This window comes from Rhinolophus ferrumequinum, chromosome 7 (assembly GCF_004115265.2).
Source record: "Rhinolophus ferrumequinum isolate MPI-CBG mRhiFer1 chromosome 7, mRhiFer1_v1.p, whole genome shotgun sequence".
Classification (NCBI taxonomy): domain Eukaryota; kingdom Metazoa; phylum Chordata; class Mammalia; order Chiroptera; family Rhinolophidae; genus Rhinolophus; species Rhinolophus ferrumequinum.
The window spans coordinates 49,240,290-49,263,554 of NC_046290.1; the positions used below are offsets into that span (position 1 = coordinate 49,240,290).

The following is a 23,265-nucleotide window of genomic DNA, read 5'->3' on the forward strand; positions in this document are numbered from 1 at the left end:
TGGGACTCTTCAATCAGTAAGTGTCATGGGAAAAAAATAGTAAGGGGGCTGTTCTAAAGGGTTATAATCAAAAGTAATATACTTGTATTAACTTTGGACCCTGTTTTTAAAGATAAAATGATTCTTGGGACAATTGAGGAATTTTGATGAAGGAAATTGTATTCTTAGGTATGATAATTGCATTGTAATCATGTAGAACAATGTCTTTATTCTTAGGAGATGCATGCTGAAATACTTAGAGATGAAATGTCATGTATGTATGGAGTGGTGGGAAGAAAACGTATATATGGAAAAATGTTAACTCTTCAGTCTAGGTGAATGGTGTATGTGGATATTCATTGTACTAGCCTTTCAACTTTTTCTGGATGCTTGAAATTTTTCAATATATAAAAAAATGAGAAAAAACAGACCTGAAGAAAAATCATTTGGGAACCAGTGTACATAGGAAAAGGCATTCTCTGGAGGAAAAGCAAGTTCCACCTACCAAAGGAGAAATTTCAAGTGCGAGATTAAGCAAAATGAAGGCTGAAATAAGTCATCATATTTGGCCAGATTGTGGCGGCTTCTTAAGAATCCAGTGTAGCATGGAAAACTGAAGATGGAGTGAAGAATGGGGAGGAAGTACAGGCAGCAAAGGACTACTTGATCCTCCTTGGGTGGTGGTTCACATGAGAGCTTCCAGGCTGGGGAGACTAGGATACTGGGCATTTCTAAGAGGAAGTCTGGGGAAATGGAGGGAATAAGACAGAGGAAAGGAAGTACACAAGCAAAGACCCAGTGGAGATTAAAAGGAATGGATGGAAACATGAGGAGGTTGTCTCTGGTAAGGGGGATGCCTTTATTGACCCAGAAGTGAAGACTGGAGACAGAAGGGGAAGGAAGAGCCCTTCCTAGCAATGAAGGATAGGTCATGTTTTGCTAATAAGGAGGCAAGTGTGGGTTCTAAGATTGTCCTGCCGAGGCACTAGAGATGATGAGGGTAAAGAGCAGTTGTGGAAACTAAGTGGCCCCCTTTTCAGAACTTGGTGCTGGGCAAAGACGGCTCATCGAAGATTTACTCATTAGGAAATGAGTAAAACACTTTTTTGGGTAAAATGCTTTATCCTCATTTCCATGGGTCCTCTACCCTGGGTTGCCATGGCTGGTGTACAGCCACATGCTGTGGTAATCTTTGGTGTATAAGGAAGCTTCTGTGCTTTCAGTCACTAGGTACATGGCTCCGAATAATCTAGGTTCAAGGGGCGGCTGGAGCTCTCCTCTCAAAGGCAGTCGGAGGAAAACCGCGCCCTGCACGGATGCCCACTAACGGCCAACAGCTTGCGCCCCAGGCGGCCGCGGAGTGGAAGTGATTTTCGGTTCTGCTCTGGCTTCCAAAGTGTGTTTTCAAGGCCCCGTATTTAAGATTCCTATCTAGCAAGGGGCAGCACCTGAGATTCAGCTTCCAGGTGAGGCTGAAGACGTTGGTCCGCGGACCACACCTGAAGTAGCGCTGCCATGGCGCCGTGGGAGCGGCCAACACCTACAGGAAGACTTTCGTGACAATGTATCCGTCCCTCTCCCCCTCGGGCTCCTCTTTGAGCGCAGTCTGCAGCGGGGTAGCGGCGAAGGCCAAGGCATCTTCGCGTCGGGTCACTTCCCGCAGCCGCGCCTGTAGCGCCTCCCTCTCGGCCTGCAGCTCGCGCCGCACCAGGGCCGCCGCGCGCTCCTCCTCCTGCAGGGCCCGGCGCCTCCGCTCCAGGGAGCGCTCGCCCTGCTCCACCGCCGCCTCGCGCCGCGCCAGCTCGCGCTCGCGCAGGCTTCCACGTACGGCCAGCGCGCCCATCTGCTCCAGGAGGCGCGCCCAGTCGCCCTCGGCGGCTGCAGCAGCGGCCGCGGCGGGGCCGGGGGCCGGCGGCGGCGAGCGGCCGGCGGCGCTCTTCTCTAGCTCTCGCCGGTGCACGCTCTTCAGGTGCCTCCACAGCGCCGGAGTGCAAGCGTGGAAGCCCGGACCCCGGCTCACCTGCTCCCCGCACAGCCGGCAGGTGGCCCAGTGGCCCGACGCCTGTCCCGGGCGTGCGGGGGCCAGATGAAAGTACCCCCAGGCCTCGGAGTATGGCGCCCCCAGGCGGCCGGGAGGCGCCGGCGTCAGGCCCGGACACGGGCTGCCCTGCGCTTCAGCATCGTCAGGCCCACGGGTCTCTTCCATGGTCACTGCCAGCTCCTCGCTTCTCATCCTCTCTGCAGCGTCTGCATACCGAGGGGAAAAAAAGGTAAGAACAACAAAATTTTATATACATAGATACACACACACACTCAAACACAACTTCTATGACTATAGTTGGCCTGTGAAGAAACACCATGCCTCCCTTTTATTACAAAAACAGTCCCATGGTTAGTCTGGTAGACACATGGGTTTCTTTTTCAGTATTGTTAACTGTTGATTCCTAGGAAAAAAAGTGTTAAAAATGTCTAGCTCTCTTTTCTTAACTAGGAATTCTCTTAGGAATCAAATGGGTCCCTAGCTAACAAGTACTTATACTAAAAATGGGAAGCCAAGCTTCTTAAATGTAAAGAACTAGCTATGTAAGTGCTATGTGTATATATTAATTTTTAAAATTTGTTTTTTATTTTTCAAATACAGTTGACATACAATATTATATTAGTTGCAGGTGTACAATATAGTGATTAGACATTTATATGACTTTGGAAGTGATCACCCTGATAAATCTAGTACTGACCTGACACCATACATAGTTATACTATTATTAACTATATTACCTATGTGGTAACTTTACATCACCATGGAGATTTTTATAACTGGCAATTTGTATTTCTTAGTCCCTTCATATTTTTCACCCATTGCCCCCAAACCACCTCCCATTTGGCATCCATTAATTTGTTCTCTGTATCCGTGTTTGTTTTGTTTATTTTGTTTTTTAGATTACACATATAAGTGAAATCATATGATCTTTGTCTTTCTCTGTCTTATTTCACTTAGCATAACACTCTCTAGGTCCATCCATGTCATGGATATCAACATTTCATTCTTTTTCATGGCTGAGTAATATTCCACTGTATATACTATGTACGACCTCTTCATTATACATTTGTCCATTGATGGACACTTAGGTTGCTTCCATATCTTGGCTGTTGTAAATAATGCTGCACTGAGCAGAGGGGTGCATATATCTTTTCAAGTTAGTGTTTTGGATTTCTTTGGATAAATACCCAGAAGTGGAATTGCTGGGTCATATGGTAGTTCTATTTTTACTTTCTTGAGGAACCTCCATACTGTTTTTCATAGTGGCTGCATCAGTTTACAATCCCTTTTGTGGTTCCATATAAACCCAGCAGTTCACGAGGGTTCCCTTTTCTCCACATCCTCGCCAACACTTGTTGTTTGTTAATTTATTGATGAAAGCCATTCTGACAGGTGTGAGGTGAAAACTCATTGTAGTTTTAATTTGCATTTCCCTGATGTTTAGTGCCCTTGAGCATGTTTTCATATGTCGGTTGGCCATTTGTATGTCTTCTTTGGAGAAATGTCTATTCAGGTCCTTTGCTCATTTTAATTGGATTGTTTGTTATTTTGGTGTTAAGTTGTATGAGTTCCTTATATATTTTAGATATTAACCCCTTATTGGATGTATCATTGATACATATCTTCTCCCATTTAGTTGGTTGTCTTTTTGTTTTGTTGATGGTTTCCTTCGCTATGCAAAAAAACCTTTTTAGTTTGATGTAGTCCCACTTATTTTTCTTTTGTTTTCCTTGCCTGAGGAGACATATGAGAGCAATGTCAAAGAGTTTACCCCTATGTTTTCTTTTAGGAGTTTTATGGTTTCAGGTCTTACATTTAAGTCTTTAATCCATTTTGAGTTTATTCTTGTATATGGTGTAAGAAAGAAATCCAGTTTCATTCTTTTGCACATATCTGTCCAGTTTTCTCAACACCATGTATTAGAGAGACTGTTTGTACCGTACTGTATATTCTTGCCTCCTTTGTCATAGATTAATTGACCATATAGGCATGGGTTTATTTCTGGGTTCTCTATTCTATTCCATTGATCTATGTGTCAGTTTTTTGCCAAGTACCATGCTGTTTTGAGTATTATAGCCTTGTGGTGTAGTTTGATGTCAAATAGCATGATGCCTCCAACTTTGTTCTTCTTTGTCAAGATTGCTTTGGCTATTCAGGATCTTTTGTGATTCCATGTGAATTTTAGGATTACTTGTTCTAGTTCTGTGGAGAATGCTATTGGTATTTTGATAGGGTTGTGTTGAATCTGTAGATTGCTTTGGGTAGTATGGACATTTTAACAGTGTTAATGCTTCCTATCCATGAGCACTGTATATCCATCTATTTATTTGTATCTTCTTCAATGTCTTACAGTTTTTTGAGTACAGGTCTTTAACCTCCTTACTTAAATTTATTCTTAGGTATTAGGTATTTTATTCTTTTTGATGTAACTGTGAATGAGATTGTTTCCTTAATTTCTCTTTCTGACAGTTCATTATTGGTGTATAAAAATGCAACCAATTTCAAAATATTAATTTTGTATCCTGCTACTTTAATGAATTCATTTATTTGTTCTAATAGTTTTTTGGTGGAATATTTAGGGTGCTCTATACATAGTATTACATCATCTGCAAATAATGACAATTTTATTTCATCCTTTCCAACTTTGATGCCTTTTAGTTTTCTTGTCTGATTGCTGTGCCTAGGAATTCCAATACTATGTTGAATAAAAGTGGACATTCTTGTCTTGTTCCTGATCTTAAGGAAAAAGCTGTCAGCTTTTCATCATTGAGCATGATGCTAGCTGTGGGTTTGTCATACATGGCCTTTATTATGTTGAAGTATATTCCTTCTATACCCACTTTGCTGACAGTTTTATCATAAATGGATATTGGATTTTGTCAAATGCTTTTCTGCTTCTATTGATATGATCATATGAGTTTTATTCTTCATTTTGTTTATGTGGTATATAACGTTAATTAATTTGCAGATATTGAACCAACCTTGCATCCCAGAAATAAATTCCACTTGATCATGGTGTATGATCTTTTTAATGTATTGCTGAATTTAGTTTGCTAATATTTTGAGGATTTCTGCATCTATGTTCATCAGAGATATTGGCCTGTAATTTTCTTTTTTTTATAGTATCTTTGTATGGTTTTGGTATCAGGGTAACGCTGGTCTCACAGAATGATTTTAGGAGCCTTCTTCCCTCCTCTTTAATTTTTTGGAATAGTTTGAGGCTAGGTATTAATTCTTCTTTGAATGTTTTGTAAAGTCACCTGTGAAGCCATCTGGTCAAGGACTTTTGTTTATTGGGAGTTTTTTGATTACTGATTCAGTTTCATTAGTAGTTATCAGTCTGTTCAGTGTTTCTGTTTCTTCCTGATTCATCCACGGAAGATTATATGTTTCTAGGAATTTATCCATTTCTTCCAGGTTGTCCAATTTGCTGGCATATAATTGTTTGTAGTATTTCCTTATAATCCTTTGTATTTCTGTTGTGTCAGTTGTCACTTCTTTTTCCACTTTGATTTTATTTATTTGGGCCGTCTTTTTTTTTTTTTTTTCCTTGATGAGTCCAGTGACTTTTCTTTTCAAAGAACCAGCTCTTGGTTTCATTGATCTTTTCTATTGTTTTTCATAGACTCTATTTCATTTTTTCCCCATTCTGATCTTTATTTCCTTCCTTCTACTTACTTTAGGCTTTGTTTGTTCTTATTTTTCTAGTTCGTTTAGGTGTAAGTTTAGATAGTTTATTTGAGATTTTTCTTGTTTCTTGTGTTAGAACTTTATTGCTATAAATTTCCCTCTTAGAACTGCTTTGGCTGTGTGCATAGATTTTGGGTCATTCCATTTTCATTTTCATTTGTCTCAAGGTATCTTTTGATTTCTTCCTTGATCTTGTTGTTAACCCATTCACTGTTTAGGAGCATGTTATTTAGTCTCCACGTGTTTGTGTGTTTTTCAGTTGTCTTCTTTAATTAATTTCTAGTTTAATACCATTGTGATCAGAGAAGATGCTTGACAGGGTTTCAGTCTTCTTCTATTTATTGAGTATTTTTGTGGCCTAATATGTGGTCTATCCTGGAAGAAATGTTTCATGTGTACTTGAAAAGAATGTATGTTCTTCTGCTTTGGAGTGAAATATCCTAAAATTATCAATTAAGTCCCTATGGTCTAATGTGTCATTTAAGGCCAATGTTCCTTGTTGATTTTGTCTGATGGCCTATCCGTTGATGTTAATGGGGCGTTAAAGTCCCCTACTATTACTATGTTACTGTTGATCTCACCTTTTATGTCTATTGGTATTTACTTTATAAATTTAGGTGCTCCTACATTGGGTGCGTAGATGTTTATGAAACTTATCTCCTCTTGTTGAATTGATCCCTTTATCATTATGAAATGTCCTTTTCTGTCTCTTATTATAGCCCATGTTTTAAAGTGTATTTTGTCTGACATAAGTATTGTTACCCCAGCTTTTTTTTTTAAATTTACATTTGCATGAAATATCTTTTTCCATCCCTTTGCTTTCATTCTGTGTGTGTCTTTCGATCTGAAGTAGGTAGGTCTCTTATAGGCAGCATATGCATGGGTCTTGTTTTTTAACCCATTCAGCCACCCTATGTCTTTTGATTGGATCATTTAGTCCATTTACATTTAAAGTAAGTATTAATAGTTATTGTAGTTATTGCCACTTTATTGTTTTCTGAATGTTTTTGTCGTTCTTCTCTGTTCCTCTCTTATTCTCTTCCTCTCCTCTTGTATGTTGATGAGCTTCTATAGTGTTGTGTTTGGATTCCTTTTTCTTTAATTTTTGCAGATTTTTGTATATTTCTTACAGACTTTTGTGGTTACCGTGTACTTACCATATATACCAAACTGTTTATTGCAGTCTGTTTTAAGTTGATCGTCGCTTAAATTCAAACTCATTCTAATATCACTATAATTTTTACTCACTCCCTTCACATTTGTTTTTGTCATTATTTTTCACTTCTTTTGTATGTGTCTTTGTGTGTATTCCTTAATTTACTGTTGTAAACACACACGATCTTCCTACTTTTGCCTTTTAACTTTTGTACTAGGTTGATCCACTGCTTTTTCTAAGTGTTTGTCTTTGTCAGTGAGAATATTTTTCTTTACTATATTTTCTTATTCATATTTTCGATCTTCCCTTTTCTACTTGAAGAAGTTCTTTTAACATTTCTTGTAGTACTAGGTTAGGGGTGATGAACACCTTTGGCATTTTCTTGTCAGGGAAACTTTGATCTCGCATTCAATTCTAAAGGATAGCCTTGTTGTGTAGAGTAGTCTTGGTTGTAGGTCCTTGCTTTTATCACTTTGAATGTTTGGTGCCGATCCCCCAGCTTGCAAAGTTTCTGTTGAGAGATCAGCTGAGAGATCAGTCTTATGGATGCTCCTTTGTATGTAACTAACTGCTTATCTCTTGCTACTTTGATTCTCTCTTTAACCTTTGGCATTTTAATTATGATGTGTCTTGGAGTGGGCATCTTTGGGCTCATCTTGTTTGGGACACTCTGCACTTTCTGGACTTGTATATGTATTTCCTTTACCAGGTTAGGGAAGTTTTCAGTCATTATTTCCTCAAATAGGTTTTCAATCCCTTGCTATCTCTCTTCTTCTGGTACCCATATGATGTGGATGTTAGTATGCTTGATGTTGTCTTAGAGGTCCCTTAAACTCACTTCATTTTTTAAAATTCTTTTTTCTTTTTGCTGTTCTGATTGGGTGTTTTTCACAGCTTTGTTTTCCAGATTGCTGATTCAGTTCTCTGTCTGCTTCATCTAATCTGCTGTTGATTCTCTGTAGTGTATTTTTCATTTCTGACTTTTTTTTTTTATGGTTTTATCTCTTTGTTGAAATTCTCACTGAGTTCATCTATTCTTCCGTTAACTCCCTTGAGCATCCTTATAACCAGTGTTTTGAACTCTGTATCTGGTAGATTGCTTGTCTCCATTCCGTTTAGTTCTTTTTCTGGAGCTTTGTCCTTGTGTTCATCTGGGACATGTTTCTTTGTCTCATCATCATTTTTGCTGCCTTCTTGTGTTCATTTCTATGTATTAGGTAGGGCTCCTATGTCTCTCACGGCGGCCTTATTTGGTAGCTGTCTTGGAGGCATCAGTGGCACAGTCTCCCTGGCCACCTGAGTGCTCTAGGGGTGTTTCTTGCATATCTCAGATGTGTGTGCCCTCCTGTTGTAGTTGAGCCTTGAATGCTGCTGGCGTGTCAGTGTGTGCGATTGAACTTCAGGCTGATTGGCTGTGAGGGCTGGCTGTGACTACAGAGGATTAGCTCTTGTGTGGGGGCTGACCTCACGGAATGGGAGTTGCTTTTGTGGGTCTCTGGTGCCAGCCAAGTCCACCCTTTGGGTGTGTGGTTTGTGGAGATGATTGGGTGGTGCTGTGGTGTGGTCTGAAGCTGGCCATGGGGCGTGTTGGTTCTGGAGCCTTTTGGGAGGAGCTCTGGTGCAGGCCAAGATCCTGCTGCGATTTGTGCCAGGTTTGTGGCTGCCTGGTGGGAGCTACTAAGTGATCTGCAGTTGGTTGCCACTTTTGCTGGGCTTGGATGCACTTGGGAGAGGCTAAGCTGTGAATTGAGGCCAGCTGCCACTAGTTTTGGGGTTTGGGACCCTTTGGTGGGCACCACGATGTGAGCTGAGGCTAGCTGCCACTTGTGGCAGGCTTGTGGCCACTTAGTTGAAGCTACCATTCCAAGTTTGTGTCAGGCTTGGGGTCATCTGATGGGAGTTACAATGCAATTTGAGACCAGTTGCTGTTTGTGCTGGTGTTGGGGCTGCTTAGTGACAGGTACAATGCTTGCTGAGGCCAGCTGCTGCTTGGTTGGGTTTGTAGATCTTTGAGAGATTTTAGGAAAGTCAGCAGCCTGAGCTGAGGCAGGCCGCTCATGTGGAAAAGCCACTGGAAATGGCTCAGGCTAGGCGTGTGAGTTAGGTGTGGTGGTGTCTCAGGGAATCATCGGGGAAGGGCAAACAGTGTTAGCCAGGTTAATGGAGAGCACAGATTTGCTGCCTACCTGCACGTGCAGGCTGGATAGGAGGAGTGCTCAACAAAAGAATAATGGCACATGCCAGCACTTCCATCCTGGAGAGAGCTGCCCCAACCTGTTTCTCCAACACTTGCCCTGAAGCTAATCATTTTAGTTTCTTCGCTTATGTCCCTGCTGCCCCTGCACTGGAGCCCAGAGTGAGTATGTGAGCAAGTGAATCTGTGCATGTGCCCTTTAAAGGGACACCTGGGTCTACAGCAGCCCTCCTCACTGGGATGCCATCCCTGCTGGTTTTCATAGCCAGATGGGATGGGGACTCCTCTTCCTGGCACTGGTGCCCCAGGCTGGGGACCCCAGTGTGGGGCCGGGACCCCTCGCTCCTAAGGAGTAATCTCCGCAGCTGAGATATTCGAGATTCTTAATTGCCACACTTTAGGTGTGGGACCTGGCTGTTCCGTTTCTCTGCCTCTCCTACCCGTCTTATCATGGCTTTTTCTTTATATTCTTAGTGATAGGACTTCTATTCAGCTAATCTTAAGGCGGTTGTCAGTGATGGTTGTTCCATAATGTAGCTGGAATTTTGATGTAGTCATGGGAGGAAGTGAGCATTTATTTACCTACTCCACCATCTTGACCGGAAGTCTGCTGTATATATAAGTTTTAATTAGTTTACTCTGCTCTCCTACAAAAAAGTTATTCTTTTCAGAATAAGAGCAAAGCTCCTTTTTGTATTCTTCTCTCAGTGTTGCAGAGTAAACTTTTAGAGAGGAGCAGAAAATAAAGCTTTAGGAACGAAAACTTTGTTTCTTTAGGAGCAAAAGGGCCAAGGTTGTTCAGTAGTGAACAACCTTTTAAAAAGTTTCATTGAGGGTACTTTTTTCAAGATAAAAGTATCTTTGCTTTGCAGTTTTAAAAACTGTGTGCTTATGAGAAAATCGACACTACTAGAAGTCATTAAAATGTTTTTAAAATTTGCACATTTAGAAAATAGCAATATGAGTATACAAAGCAGCTTTCTAAACTTTTACCTTTAAATTAGATGGTGGGCCATGTCCTGAAGGCCTTGGGGTCCCTGTCATTGCCTCGGCATTTCCAGTCAACCGAAGTTCTCAGACAGAAACACTGCAGCATGATCCCTGAGTTCTGAAGAACCATCAGCAGTGCTAGGAGTAAATTCAGAGGACAGATAGCTGAGTAAAAGAAATTCAATTAAACAGCCTTAAAGACAGATACTAGAAATACTAGGTAACACCATGTTCTTCTGGGGTTCTTTTTTTCAGACTTTCTCATAGGTGCTTGAATCATAGAACAAAATTAGTTTTCTATATTGCTCATCCCACCTAAATGTACTCCTCTATATATCTGCAAGAAATATGGCTTGGTCAATACTTTTAATTAAGGAAGAAAAGTAAAGAAAAACAATAGCTTCTTGCTTTGTCCAACAAAATATCTGGGTTAAAGGTACCCAAACACAACGCAGCTACTAGTATTGCAAAATATTTTCTATTAGGAAAACAATTTACCACTGCAATAAGCTAGCAAACAAGAGGGAATAGAAAAGGTGCAGTTATTCTTTAAGATATAACTTCACAAAGAACCAAATGTGTGATTCTAGACAAATTTTGCTTTGAAATTTTAAGAATAATGAGAGAACACATGATAGACTCTTGAGGTCATCTGAGAGCTTATTTTAGGAGGAATATCAAGGCTGAAGTGGGAAAATAATGCTCTGTGCAATAGCCAATGCCTGCTCATATTGTCAGGTTTTGAACTAGCAGCAATGAGATGATAAAGTTCCAGGATTTCTTTTGTTAAATGCAGCTAGGAATGACTGAAGGCAAAGATGAGAACAAGAAGAATAAACTGCTATAACAATAGAATTTAGTATAAGATTTTAAATCAATTGCTAATAGTCTTGTTACAGATGAATTACCATTTTCTAAATCGCACTATTCTTCTTCCAACCAAGCAAGTCCACTCAGGATCAGGCATGACATTTAACATATCTTTCACATTTTGAAAAAGATAACAAATTTACCAGATCAATAAAAAAGACAAGTACCAGGCCTCTTCTAACAATAGAAATAGCTATTTTACATATCTTCTGATACAACAGGCATTGATTTGAATATGGTTACTCATGATGACCAATTAGTTTAAAAGCTCTTTAGAAATTAAAGGCTAGATTTCCCCTAGAGATTTATTAAATCTCTCAAGTCCCTAAAGTGGGGAGTGGTGGGATGTGGAGGGGAATGACAGACCACCTTCAAGGGCAGTTTTTTATGATTAATAAAAAGAACCAGATGTTAGTCTTAGAAATGTTTTTTGTTATCCATCTTACCTTAATTTTTTCTACACTTCTTTTTCCTTTATTTATTTATTACAATTCTGTTTCCTTCTACATTTGAATCATCTTTCCAGAGCTGTTTTTTTTTCCTTTAAATTACTGGACATATACAAAAGTGAACAGAATGGTATAATGAATCCCTATATTTATTTTATATATAAAAAGAAATTTTTTGTAGAAAAAGTTTTTCAATACTATCAAGACTGTCACTTTATATTCTGAACTGGGGGGTTGAAAATTGCATGTAACCTACAGACTCTCTTACCTGTGCCAAAGTCCAAGAGTAATCATTACTGACGTGCCCCTAAAAGTGCCAGAGGTGACCAGTTACTGTCATGCTTTACCTCCCTGCAAGATGTCTGGGGTTCTTCAAAATCTGGGATGCCCAGAGGCATGCCACAGACATGAATCTGTTACTAGAGTTAAGGGGAGCACACAGGTGATTTAGACTTAGTGGGACATCTCACCTGAGCTAGGGACAAGCAACGCCACAAATGTCGGCCAGCACAGCGCTGCCCCTCCAAGGGTGGCAGAGGGACTTTTGGTGGCCTTTGCTCTTGGAGGTCTTAACCAGTGGAAGGCAGCACGGTACAGGCCTGCCTCACCTTCTCAGTCCTCCGCACACAGCTACATTCTGGCTCAGGACCATCTTCTGTTCAGACTCAGTAACTAAAGAGTGACCAGCAGTCTGTGGCTGCAGGCCGTTCTAAGGGCCTGGCTACCTCTGATAAGTACCCCCTGAGCTCATTTCAACTGCCCCACTAGTGCAGAGCGAGAGAAGCCTCCCAGTCCACCATCTTTGCTCGGAAGAGAAGCCTTAGAATCTTTGGCCACAATTCTAATACATACAGAACTCTTACAAACTTAAAAGAAAGAGACAAACAACCCAATAAAACCAGTCAAGAAATACGAGTTAGGCAGCTGACCTAAGCACAAAATCAAATGGCCAGGACACTTGAGAAAAGATGCACAACATCACTCACATTCAGGGAAGTGCTATTAAAGTAACAATGAAGCCTTATTTTATTAGGTTGGTGCAAAAGTAATCGCGGTATTTGCAATTTGTTTTTAACCTTTTAAACCGCAATTATTTTTGCACGAACCTAATACCGTGTTTCCCGGAAAATAAGATCTTATATTAATTTTTGCTCCAAAACACGCATTAGGGCTTATGTTCAGGGGACGTCATGCTGAAAAATCATGCTAGGGCTTATTTTCCGGTTAGGTCTTATTTTCGGGGAAACACAGTAGATCCATCACAGTAACAAAAATGAAGAGGTCTGTCAGCCGAAGCTAGAAGGGAGGCAGAGAAAAGGGTACACTCATGCATTACTAGTGGAGATGTGAAGCCTTTTCAGAAAGCAAGGTGGCAATTTCTACAAATGAAAAATAGATATAATCAGGGATTCTACTCCTGGGAATCTAATCTGTTCTGTCGCAGAACTAAAAGTACTAATATGTAAAGTCCTATGTGTTAGGATGTTTTCAGCACAGTTTTATTTAGAATGGCAAAAAACTGGACACAAGGGAATGCCCATCAGTAGAAGACCGGCTGGGTAAATGATGTACGGCCTCACCAGGGAATATTATGCAGCCATTAAAAAAGGGTGGATCGCAGTTGCGACAGATAACCTAAGGGGATTTCTGGAGGAACTACAGAGAAAAGCAAGTTGCAGAAAAGTGTGTATGATCTCATTATTATTAAATAATATATAGATCTGTCTAGGATATGTATATATAAAGCAAAAGAAAGAAGGAAACTAGGGGTTGAAGGGATGGCAGCTGATGTGAAAGGATGTGAAAAGAGGTGAACACAAAAGGAAAAGAAAAGAGGTACTAAGAAAGCATGCACGTGATCATGTGTATACATTTAGTAGAGTATGTATATGGCAGGACCTATACATAAAAAATAATTTTATAAAACAGTCCTCAGGCATGTGAACGCAGGCAGGGCTAGGCAGCCGTAACTCTGGAGTCTGGAGGGATAGTCCTGTGTGGCACAGTGCACTGCCATCTGGCCCTGGAGGGAACCCAGTGTGTGGGGTTGCTCCGTTTTGGGTAGTTTGCTATGCTCTGCCCCAGCAGAAGGTGATTTTATATCCACAGGAAGTGGAGGATGCCATGGGAGAGTAGCTCACCTCACTCATCTCCCTGGCACAGGGCAGGCACTCAGGGGACGCTGCATAAATGCAAAGAACCGGACTCTGGTTCTTAGAGCCAGCTCCCCGTCTCCATATCCCCATCTGTCAAGGCAAATGATAAGATTATCTGCCTCTAAACTGGTGGCTGAAATCAGATAATGCAAATAACCTCACTGTTGGACTCTCCAGTGCTATATAAACTCAAGGCATGAACAAAAAGAAGCTACCACTATTTACTGCTCAAACATGCCCACATGAAGATCTCAGGGGCTAAAAGGCAGTGTTATTTTTCTCTTTGACATTCTATTATTCAGTACAGCAAGGTAGTTTATGTTGGAAGAATTCTCTTGGGGATTTTCAATACAAAAAGCAAATAAAAAAGAATCACAGATTCACCTCCCCTCCCCAACCAATTTTATTTTCACTTCCTAAATTGACATTCAGTGAAATAGGTTGCTTATCCCTCAGGTAGAAGATGGTAAGGAGGTCTGGTTAGCTGGCGTCCTGCAATATGCATTTCTTCCTTACCAAGTAACCAACAAAAATGCACATCTCTTAATTGGATGGTTAGTAAACAAGAATAAAATGAAAAACGAGCTCCCTTAATTTTTCCCTGAGACAGTTTTTAAACTACCAGAAAGGTGCTAATGACTGTGATCAATTTTGCTTACATCCATTCACTCCATCCACTCTTTCATTCCAATGCTCATTGTGCACCAGCTCAGGGTCAGGCACATGCTTACTGCCCAGAAGTTAGTTCCTGCCCTCTGGAAGCTCTGTCTGATGGTGAGAGAGGCTTCCAGCAGTAATTCTGATTCCCATGATGAAGGTTCACGTGAGAGTGAATTCTATCACACAGTGTCCACCGTGGGGGAAGGGTGGGCTTTGGGGGCTCTAACAGAGGTTCATGCAGACACTGCCGCTTCAGCATCCCTTCCCTTCCCCACCATCCTTTGGGTACAAAATTCATTAAAACACATTACCACTGGTGCTGACTCATAAAATGCCAATGCTTTAGTCGTTAACAGGCTTCCAGGCTCATATTTGAAAATAAAATTTCTTGAAACTAAGTAAAATCACTGCTAGCATGAAATTAACTTAACAGTGGAAAATTCTGAGTCCACTTTCAGGGGAAAAATAGTAGATTATAGTTATTCCATGGAAAAGGAGAGAGTATATTGTTGGTATAACACCTCTAAACTTGCCTGTGAGTTTAAGTATCCATTATCTAAAAGGGATGATAAGTCTAAGCCTGTGGAAGGTAATAAGTTGAATTACCTGTACATTTGAAGTTCTATTTGAAGTTCTCTGAAGTTCCAATAACCTATCAGATTAAAACCCAGATTCGTCAGTATGATCTCCCTGAATACTAATATAGAGAATAAGGGAAGAAGTCAAAACCTGGATGAATAATTGGTGTAAATATGAGTATACACACACAGTGTACAACATTGAGAATCATCCTATAAACCATCCATAAAAGTTAATTTTATTATTTTATACTTGTACACATAGAAAATACTAGGCATGCTAAAGGCCAGAGAAGCAGGTAATATTCTCAAAAGGAAATACCAAATAAATTACAGCTCTATTTGTCTTTCTATAGTCAAAGATACTCGCTTCAGTAGGATTAATCTGCCAGAGTTATAAGCAATTATGTGTAGGTTGAATTTGGATCTTAGGTAAGGAATTAATACAAATGTGAAATCTACGCGGACTTGTATGGAAACACTGAAAACGTTTTCATTTACTTCATCCACCAGTAACTTAAAGCTGAAAATAATTAAAACAAATAATTAACCTTGACAATCCAAGTATCAAGGAAAACACAATTTATTCATCTGTTACCTGTCCATCTTGGTTGCAATATTAGTTTACAGCCATACTAATCTATTTATAAACAGATCCAGACAATTAGAAAAATTAGTCTGAAATCACCAGGCTGAAGACTTCACTGAAGTTAAAAAGCAAGTAAAAAATGCCTCCAAACTGTAAAGTGGATACGTGGGTCAGGGAATAAAGGGTCAAGTGAAAATATATGGAAAAGGTTATTAAACATGGACTGTAAAAAATTTAGTGGACCCAGAGTTATTTATCTGGTGAATCAGAGATGTTCTTTAAATGACGTAAGCTGAACTCTTAGGTACCTCTACCATTAGCTAAAAGGCTAAGAAGTATTCTCTATTAATGCATTTTTTAAAATGAAAATTATAAAGTGTTCTGCCCTAAAGTGGACCTATATCTCAGGCCTACATTACTTTATTTATTATATATGTCCCTAAAAATAAAGGTGTTAATTTTATCTGTGAAAAGCATAATTTTGTATGAATTAGAGGGGTTTTAAGCTGCACTTTGAAGGGCTTAACACAAAGATTTTACAATTGAGAATTACCTGTTTTTGGCTCTTAGCCCTTTTAACACATTGTTGAATACTTTTTGTAATGTATTGCCTCAGGCTATTTTTTGGCTAAAAAGGGTATACAAATAACATTAATGAAAAGTGCAGAAAATAATCATCCTAATTATGTCAATTTATTAACCTATTTCTACAACAGTTTCTATTAAACACTCTATATCTTTGTAGTCTGGACTAATTAGAAGTTCAGATGGTAGCAGGTATTCTTTCTTTTCATGCTGGGAAAAATAAGTTCGCTTGGTAAGCTTCAGGCATTTGGTTAGTGTAAGTAATTACAGCAAATTGCTCCTGTATACTATTCTGAAAGGATCAGAAAATTCTTTTGTTTGAGCACCGTGGAGGTGGGGGTAGGGATTCTTGTTTGAGCATCTGGCTTGCATTCCGGTTTTTCCTCCCCAAAAGTGGGAAACATTAAGAAAGTCTTAATTAGAGAGGGCACCCAAACACTTGGACACTGTTAAAAGTCTTGACTGAAATAAGGCAATTTTAATAGAGAGCAGATGATTTTCGCTATTCCCGAACAACTTTTTTGAGGGGAGACTATAGAGAAGGAGCAGCCATGAGGTCCTGAAAGAAATTAAACAGCGGCCTTTATGCAGAATCTGAGGCCAAATGCATCTTTTACAATAAGGACAACCTGATCACAGCGAAGGAAGGGCGCTACCAGCACCCCATGCACCAGAAAGCCTGTAACAGTACAGGGCTGCGGTGTTTGCGGTTCTGGTTCTCGAGCTCACCTGGGTCCGGGAGGCCCGGGGCGGGTCCCTAAGCCTGCTTCACCATCACCCCTCCCCCCACCCGACCGCGACCCCCAATGGGGCCTCTGGGAGCCCCGGCCTCGCGCTGGCCGCGCTGAGCGAGCCTGGAGGCCCACACTCACTCCATCATCCCCGGAGCGTGGAGGGAGGCGTGCTGGGAGTGTGGTGTCACCGATCCAGTCCAAGATCCTCGCAGACATTTTGTCCTGTGCGGAAACCTCCGCTCGTCCCCCTTAAAGAAACAGCGCTCAATTCCTGTGTTTGTGGGATGAAGGGGGGATGATATGTGGGATCTGTAGTTGAAAGGGATGGGGAGTCACTCCTAAACCATCTAGGTCCGCAGAGTGGCAGACTTGTGTTTGCCAAGGTTTAGAAATGATATCGTAGCTTAGTGATTTTTTTTTTTAATGTAGTTTTTGTTTTATACCTTTCCATTAACCTTCCAAGACCTGGATTCCCCGTGTTGAATCTCTGAATGCAGCTTTCCTCCTTTCAGGTTCAAGGTGTGTGGTGGCACAAGTAGTTAGAAGGAATTCCCGGAACCAAGGTCTGGACAGATAAAGGTAGGGCTCGTTGTGTTCACTAAAACTTAATAACACTAGTGTATCAGTCAGCTTTTGATAGATTATGATGAGGTAAACCCCCCTACAACTCAGTGATTTACAGTAACAAAGATTCATTTCTCAAGCAAATTACATCTGCTGCTGGTGGCTTTGGCTCTACTCCAACAGTTTCCTTTATTCCAGGCTCCCGGTTGAAAGATCAACTTTTTGGGGACACACTTACTGTGTGCTGGAACCAACTTTGAGGGAAGAGGATCTGATTTGTAGTGTTTGCTATATCCATGATGTAAATAATCCCACCATGGCTGATTTCAAGCTCCTGAGAGTTTAACAAGTGGCTTGCCAAGGTTCAAGAAATGTTAACAGTCAGCCCTTAACACATTGTTGGCACATGCGGCTCTTAAGTAGCTCACATTCTATTGGCCAAAGCAAGTCACATGACAAAGCCTACTGTCAATGGGGCCAGAAAATACACTCCTCTCTTAAGGAAACCTTGTAAATCATATGGCAATGGGCAGAGGTTGTATAATCCTCTTAAAAAGAGGACAGGGAGTAACTAGTTACAATAATATAACCCACTTAACATGAGTTGGTTCAGGTAATTTTTTAAAAGCTCATCCTTTCTAGAAACTAGTGTTTCAAAGTCCATTAATGGAGTTTCTCTTTACCATTTCAAGTATGGTTTCAAGAGAAGAAACTGGTTGGGTGTCTTCAAAGGGATAATTTTGTACTGTGTAGGTTAAATGTTAGGTTAATATTTTTATACCCATCCAAAAGAACATTATGGCTATGGACATCTGATTAAAAGAAACATAACTAGTATAAATGAATCAGGTTAAAGCCATCTCTTATTCATGGTTCATAAACAAATTTTTAAAGTTTATCTGGCAATCCTTTTAACAAGAGACTTTTTACTTCGAGTACCTTAAATATCCATTTGGCTTTAAACTGACCATGTAATGAGATACATTCTATTTTCATTAGTTCATAAAACAGTTTTTAGTAAGTTCTGGTTATGGGCAAAGGACTATCCTAAACCTGAATAAGAGTTTGGAGATTCAAGAAATATTCCTGCCCTCAAGACACTTCAACATATACTTCAGAAAGGCAATAAGACAAATGCAACTCCAAGAAGAAAGTGACAAATGATGTAAGAGAAAACACTGAAGTGCCACACTAAATTGAGAATAGCTATATCTTTTGAAAGTGGCAGCATTTAGCCGAGACCTAAAAAAGGGTAGGATTTGGACTCTTGGAATTATATGTTTATTTTTCTAACAGGATGTGTTTTGGATTTATTTTTAAAGTCCAGAGAAAAGGAGTCTGTCTTTTCTGTGTTTGATTCAATGCTTAAACTTTCTTATAATCTGAAATCTCTTTCTTGTAGTTTTAAATTAAATTTTAAATCAAATTATATAATATATCTCAAATTTGTAATAGCTCTTTTTCTTTGCCCCACATTCTTTGTTCAGGTTTCAAAAAGAAAATCACTCTTCAGGTCTTGCTTGGTAGTGGCAGTTCCCTTAACTTTCATCACTCATTTAACCATAAATAAATAACATTCAGTTTTCATAAGAAGACCTTATTTCTATCTATTGCCCTGGAAGTTTTATTCAATGCTTAAACTTTGAAGACCTGCATTACATCGGTAATGCAGAATGTTTACTCTTCACATTCTTGCCAGAGATTATAGCCTTGAAATCTGCTGTCTAATCCTCAGCAAAAACCCAATTTGAGTAAACTATTTAAGGAGATTACCTCAAAGATGTGAAATTACAGAACCATATACGTGGATAACACTCTTTTGGTACATTTCATATATGCCTTTGGTCTGTGGTTTTCTTATGTTATTTTTATTTGATTTGGGTGTAAGAATAATAATAATAAAATAATAAAATAATAATAAAATGAATAATAAAAATAATAAAATGAGTTGAGAAGTGTTCCTTCTTCTTCTGTTTTTGGAAGAGTTTGTGAAGAATTGGTATTAATTTTTCCTTAAATGCTTGGTAGAATTCAATAGGGAAGCCACCTGGGCCTAGCCTTTTCTTTATGGGTAGTTTTTTTATTACTAATTTGGTATCTTCATTTGTTATAGGTCTGTTCATATTGCCTACTCCTTCTTGAGTCAGTTTTGGTAGTTTGCATCTTTCTAGGAATTTGTCCATTTCATCCAAGTTCTCTAATGTGTTGGTATACAGTTGTGCATAGTATTCCTTTATTATCCTTTTTATTTCTGTAAGGTTAGTAGTAATGTCTCCTTTTTCATTTCTGGTTTCTAGATATGCTTTTAATGAACTGTCCCTTGGGGGTCATATCCTCTGCTATCAGCGAGGCACCTACAGGAAATAGCTGCATAAAACTTATTATCTGGGCTTGTGTCATGATGTCATCACTACAGTTGTCCACTGATTCCCATGGTGTTTTTTTCTGACCCAGAGGAGACCATTCTCTGATCTCTCAGGTGATGGAAAGGTCTGCATCCCCTGAACAATTTTAATCCTGTGGGTGCTGTGGATCCTGTAATGGACTGCTTCCTTCCTTGCTTTAGCTGCTAGGAAGGCTGAGAGTCAAAGATGGGATGACTACTCTATGAGTTTCCGAGGGATGCTGTGACAAAATGCCACAACCTAAGTGGCTTAAAACAATAGAAATGTATTCTCTCACAGTTCTAAAGGGTTAGAAGTCCAAAATCAAGGTGTCAGCAGGACTGTGCTCCGTCTTGCAACCTGTAGGGGAAAATCCTTCCCTGCCTTTTCTTAGGTGGTGGTGGCCAGCAATCCATGGCTTGTAGCTGTATTACTCCAGTCTCTGCCTCTGTTGCTCCATAGCATTCTCCTTGTGTGTCAGTGTCTATATTTCCCTCTTCTTATAAAGTCACCAGTCATAGGAGATTAAGCCCTATCCTGACTGCATCTGCAAAAACCCTATTTGCAAATAAGATCACATTCACAGATACCTGGGGTTAGGACGTTAACATCTTTTTGGGGGGAGGGTCATGATTCATCTCATCACAATGTCAACTTTTCTGTGTGCTAGTCTTTTATTGCCATACCTACATTTTTCCTTTTGTTCTGTTTCCCTAGATTACTTAGATTTTTCTTAATTATACGCATCTTGGCAGGTCTGAAAGAAACAAGGCAGAAGGAAGGAGGGAAAGAGGGAGAAAAAGGGAAAAGAGAGAAAGGGAGAGAGGAAGAAAAGTTTGCTCCAAAAGAATCAGACATGGAACTTGGGGAATAGAGTTGCAGGAATAAGGAATGGGGGTGGAGAAGACTGGCTAGAAAAGTGTTTTTGCTGTATGGACTTCATTAGAGCCCCAGAATTACTCTTTTGGGGCGATGAGAGCAGTGGTAAGCAGCTGCCTACAGCTTAGCGTACATAGAGAAAAGTTGGAAGGTAGTTTGAGGAGCTGAGATTAGAAGAAGAAGGGTATGATCTAGCTACTTTTAATACTCACATTAATAGACACAATATGGATCCAGGTTTTGTGGTGCCTGAAAGCTTATACAGTGTTGAGGACCTGTGTATTCTAGTTATTGGGGACACAGACCCACAAAGCATTGATTTAAAGCATTCAGTTTACCCTGGAGGACAGCATCCCTTCCTATAGGATATTATTCCCCAAATAGCACCTTAGCTGAAATTTTAATATGCTATTCTAATGGTCTATCAGGCTAGTTGACCCTTGGACAACATGGGGGTTGGGGGTGCTGACCACTGTGCCGTCAAAAATCCGTGTATAACTTTAGGCTCCCTAAAACTTAACTACAGTTGTCCTCCAGTATCCGTGGGGGATTGATTCCAAAATCCATGCATGCTCAAGTCCCTCATATAAAATAGCAGAGAACAATGCATACATTTTGGCCCTCTGCACCCATGGTTGGTTGAATCCGCAGGTGTGAAACCTGGGGTTATGGAGGGCCAACTATACATACAAAAAAAACCATGTATAAGTGGACCCACACACAGTTCAAACACAGTGTCTTGTTCAAGGCTGTACTGAATATGAGTATATTTTATTGGATCAGCCAAAGCTACTGAATAAACCAACATTTCCACTTTGATCTGTCCCTTATCTTACTCTATCACAGGTGAGAATCTTAATTCTACCATCACAGCACTCCAAGGGTTATCATCACTCCACTTACCACTAGCAGAGGGATCCTTGTTACCATCTGATGGGTAAGTAACCCAGGTCCAGAATCCTGTCCTGAGGTTTGGAGGTTCAGAGGTTCTAAGCTTCTACTTTCTAGGGCCACTCTAGTACCCACTTTCTTAGCTTGGGTTCCCCGCAGTGTAGTGACTAAGACAAGAAATAGAATGCAGGTAGCATCAGAGGTGATCACAGGAAGCAGGATGGGGAGCAGGGACCGTAAGGAAAGAAGTGCATGCCAAAATAAAGGTGCTTTTCTAAAAACTGTAGATAATTATGTGTCTTTCAAATAAGGTCTTTATTTTATATTTGTAATTACAATTTTAAAAAAGTTATTTTTTCATGGTGAACTATTTTCCATCCTCAGCTCTAGGCTTTTTCAGATCCAGCTTCCTCATTTTTTAATTTTATCATTTTCTGTCATATAATATAAAATGTTAATATAGACTTTATGTTTATTTCACTGGTTGTCTTGGAGTCTTATGAATTTTTTTTTTTTTTTTTTACAGGACTTTATTGGGGAACAGTGTGTATTCCCAGGACTTTTTTTCATTGGGGAACAGTGTGTTTTTTCCAGGATCCATCAGCACCATCCAAGTCAAGTTGTTGTTCTTTCAATCTTAGTTGTGGAGGGTGCAGCACAGCTCCAAGTCCAGTCGCCCGGGGGCGCAGCCCACCATCTCGCCATTGTTAGTTGCTGGGAACACAGCCCACCATCCCTTGCGGGAGTCAAACTGGCAACCTTGTGGTTAAGAGCATGTGCTCTAACCAACTGAGCCACCCATCCGACCCGAGACTTATGAAATTTTTAAACTTACCTTTGAAATTTGACGTCTTCATTGTAATTATATACAAATGCAAGTCTCTTTGTGTTTGAAACGTAGCTAAGCTTGTAGTTTATCCTGGAGGTAATTTTAAGCAAGTGAGTTATATATATATTGAGATTCTTATTTTAACTATGCCACTTTGGGGAGGTATGGGGGGTGTGTTTGAAAAAATAACAGACTAGAGATAGGTAGACCAATGAAAGTATTGCAATATTGTGGGCCAGAATTGAGATATTTTTAAGATTCAAACTGTTTTGTATATAGCTGAAAGTCATAAACAAGAGAATGGATGGACGATGTAATTGGTAGTAAATAACTGCAAAGTGGTTTGTAGTTCCCATGTCTCCATGAGGACTTTTACTGGCCTCAGTATCATTGAGGAGACTGAGCTTCTGCTCAAAGGGCAACATCCCTGTGGTTCTCAGCTCTAGAGAGTAGCGCTCCCTGGTGACCTTTTTCAGGTCACTGGAATGAGAGGGAAACGCTGGTAGCAGAAAGCAGTGGCTCCCTTCCTATGAGAATTCTCAGGCATTAGACATTGATTTCTGTTTCTCAGAATTATTAGGAAGAAATAGTGTAAGAATTTCTCTCAGAATTTTAATCCCTTTTCAGATTAAATTTAGTCTCCCATCCTGTATTTTGTTATTTTGTTGTTGTTTATGTGCATCCATTCACCGTAAGCCACTTTGTGCCTATGATTATGGGGGGCTTGCAGGGTATCCGGGTGGGACCCCTTTGCTGCCGTTTCACATTTTTCTTCTAGGATTGTAAAATGCCTTTTACGGCCCTTGGTGCACTATCTGGTTGCTTCACTTAGCCCCACATTCACAGTTTCTGTTAACATATACACAGTTGCAGGGACAGTCAGAATCCAACCTATATGCTGTGGGCCACCAACGGGTGTTTATGTCTAAAAGTAGGGACTACATTTTGTTTTACTAAGAAAGGAGGCAAAAAAAAACGGAAGAACAGAAAAGACAAGCAGTAGGAGCGACAGTATGCAGGCCTTCCTGTGCTTACTTGCCCTCTAGG

At 40.2% G+C, this 23,265-nt stretch overlaps 1 protein-coding gene, 1 long non-coding RNA gene and 1 other non-coding gene across 6 annotated transcripts; 1 reads left to right on the forward strand and 2 right to left on the reverse strand.

Annotated features, from left to right (window-relative positions):
• Positions 1–943: 943 nt before the first annotated feature.
• Positions 944–16,912, reverse strand: ZBED3 (zinc finger BED-type containing 3). 4 transcript variants are annotated; one of them, XM_033111023.1, is made up of 4 exons: positions 16,810–16,912; positions 14,792–14,837; positions 10,054–10,188; positions 944–2,226 (listed from the first exon to the last, which is right to left on the reverse strand). In XM_033111023.1, exon 4 carries the CDS (start codon positions 2,210–2,212, stop codon positions 1,520–1,522), a length of 693 nt encoding a protein of 230 aa, XP_032966914.1. In that variant the 5' UTR covers positions 2,213–2,226; positions 10,054–10,188; positions 14,792–14,837; positions 16,810–16,912; the 3' UTR covers positions 944–1,519. The 4 variants fall into 4 exon arrangements, with proteins under 4 accessions (XP_032966914.1, XP_032966916.1, XP_032966915.1 ...); XM_033111025.1 differs by having other exon boundaries at positions 10,054–10,215; XM_033111024.1 differs by lacking the exon at positions 14,792–14,837 and having other exon boundaries at positions 16,810–16,910.
• Positions 11,864–11,992, reverse strand: LOC117025385 (small nucleolar RNA SNORA47). The gene has a single exon (XR_004423598.1). It is a non-coding gene; the product is annotated as a small nucleolar RNA SNORA47 (small nucleolar RNA).
• A 224-nt stretch (positions 16,913–17,136) lies between the features above and the next one.
• On the forward strand, positions 17,137–21,976 carry LOC117024485 (uncharacterized). The gene is made up of 3 exons (XR_004423462.1): positions 17,137–17,250; positions 21,345–21,435; positions 21,916–21,976. It is a non-coding gene; the product is annotated as an uncharacterized LOC117024485 (long non-coding RNA).
• Positions 21,977–23,265: the final 1,289 nt, after the last annotated feature.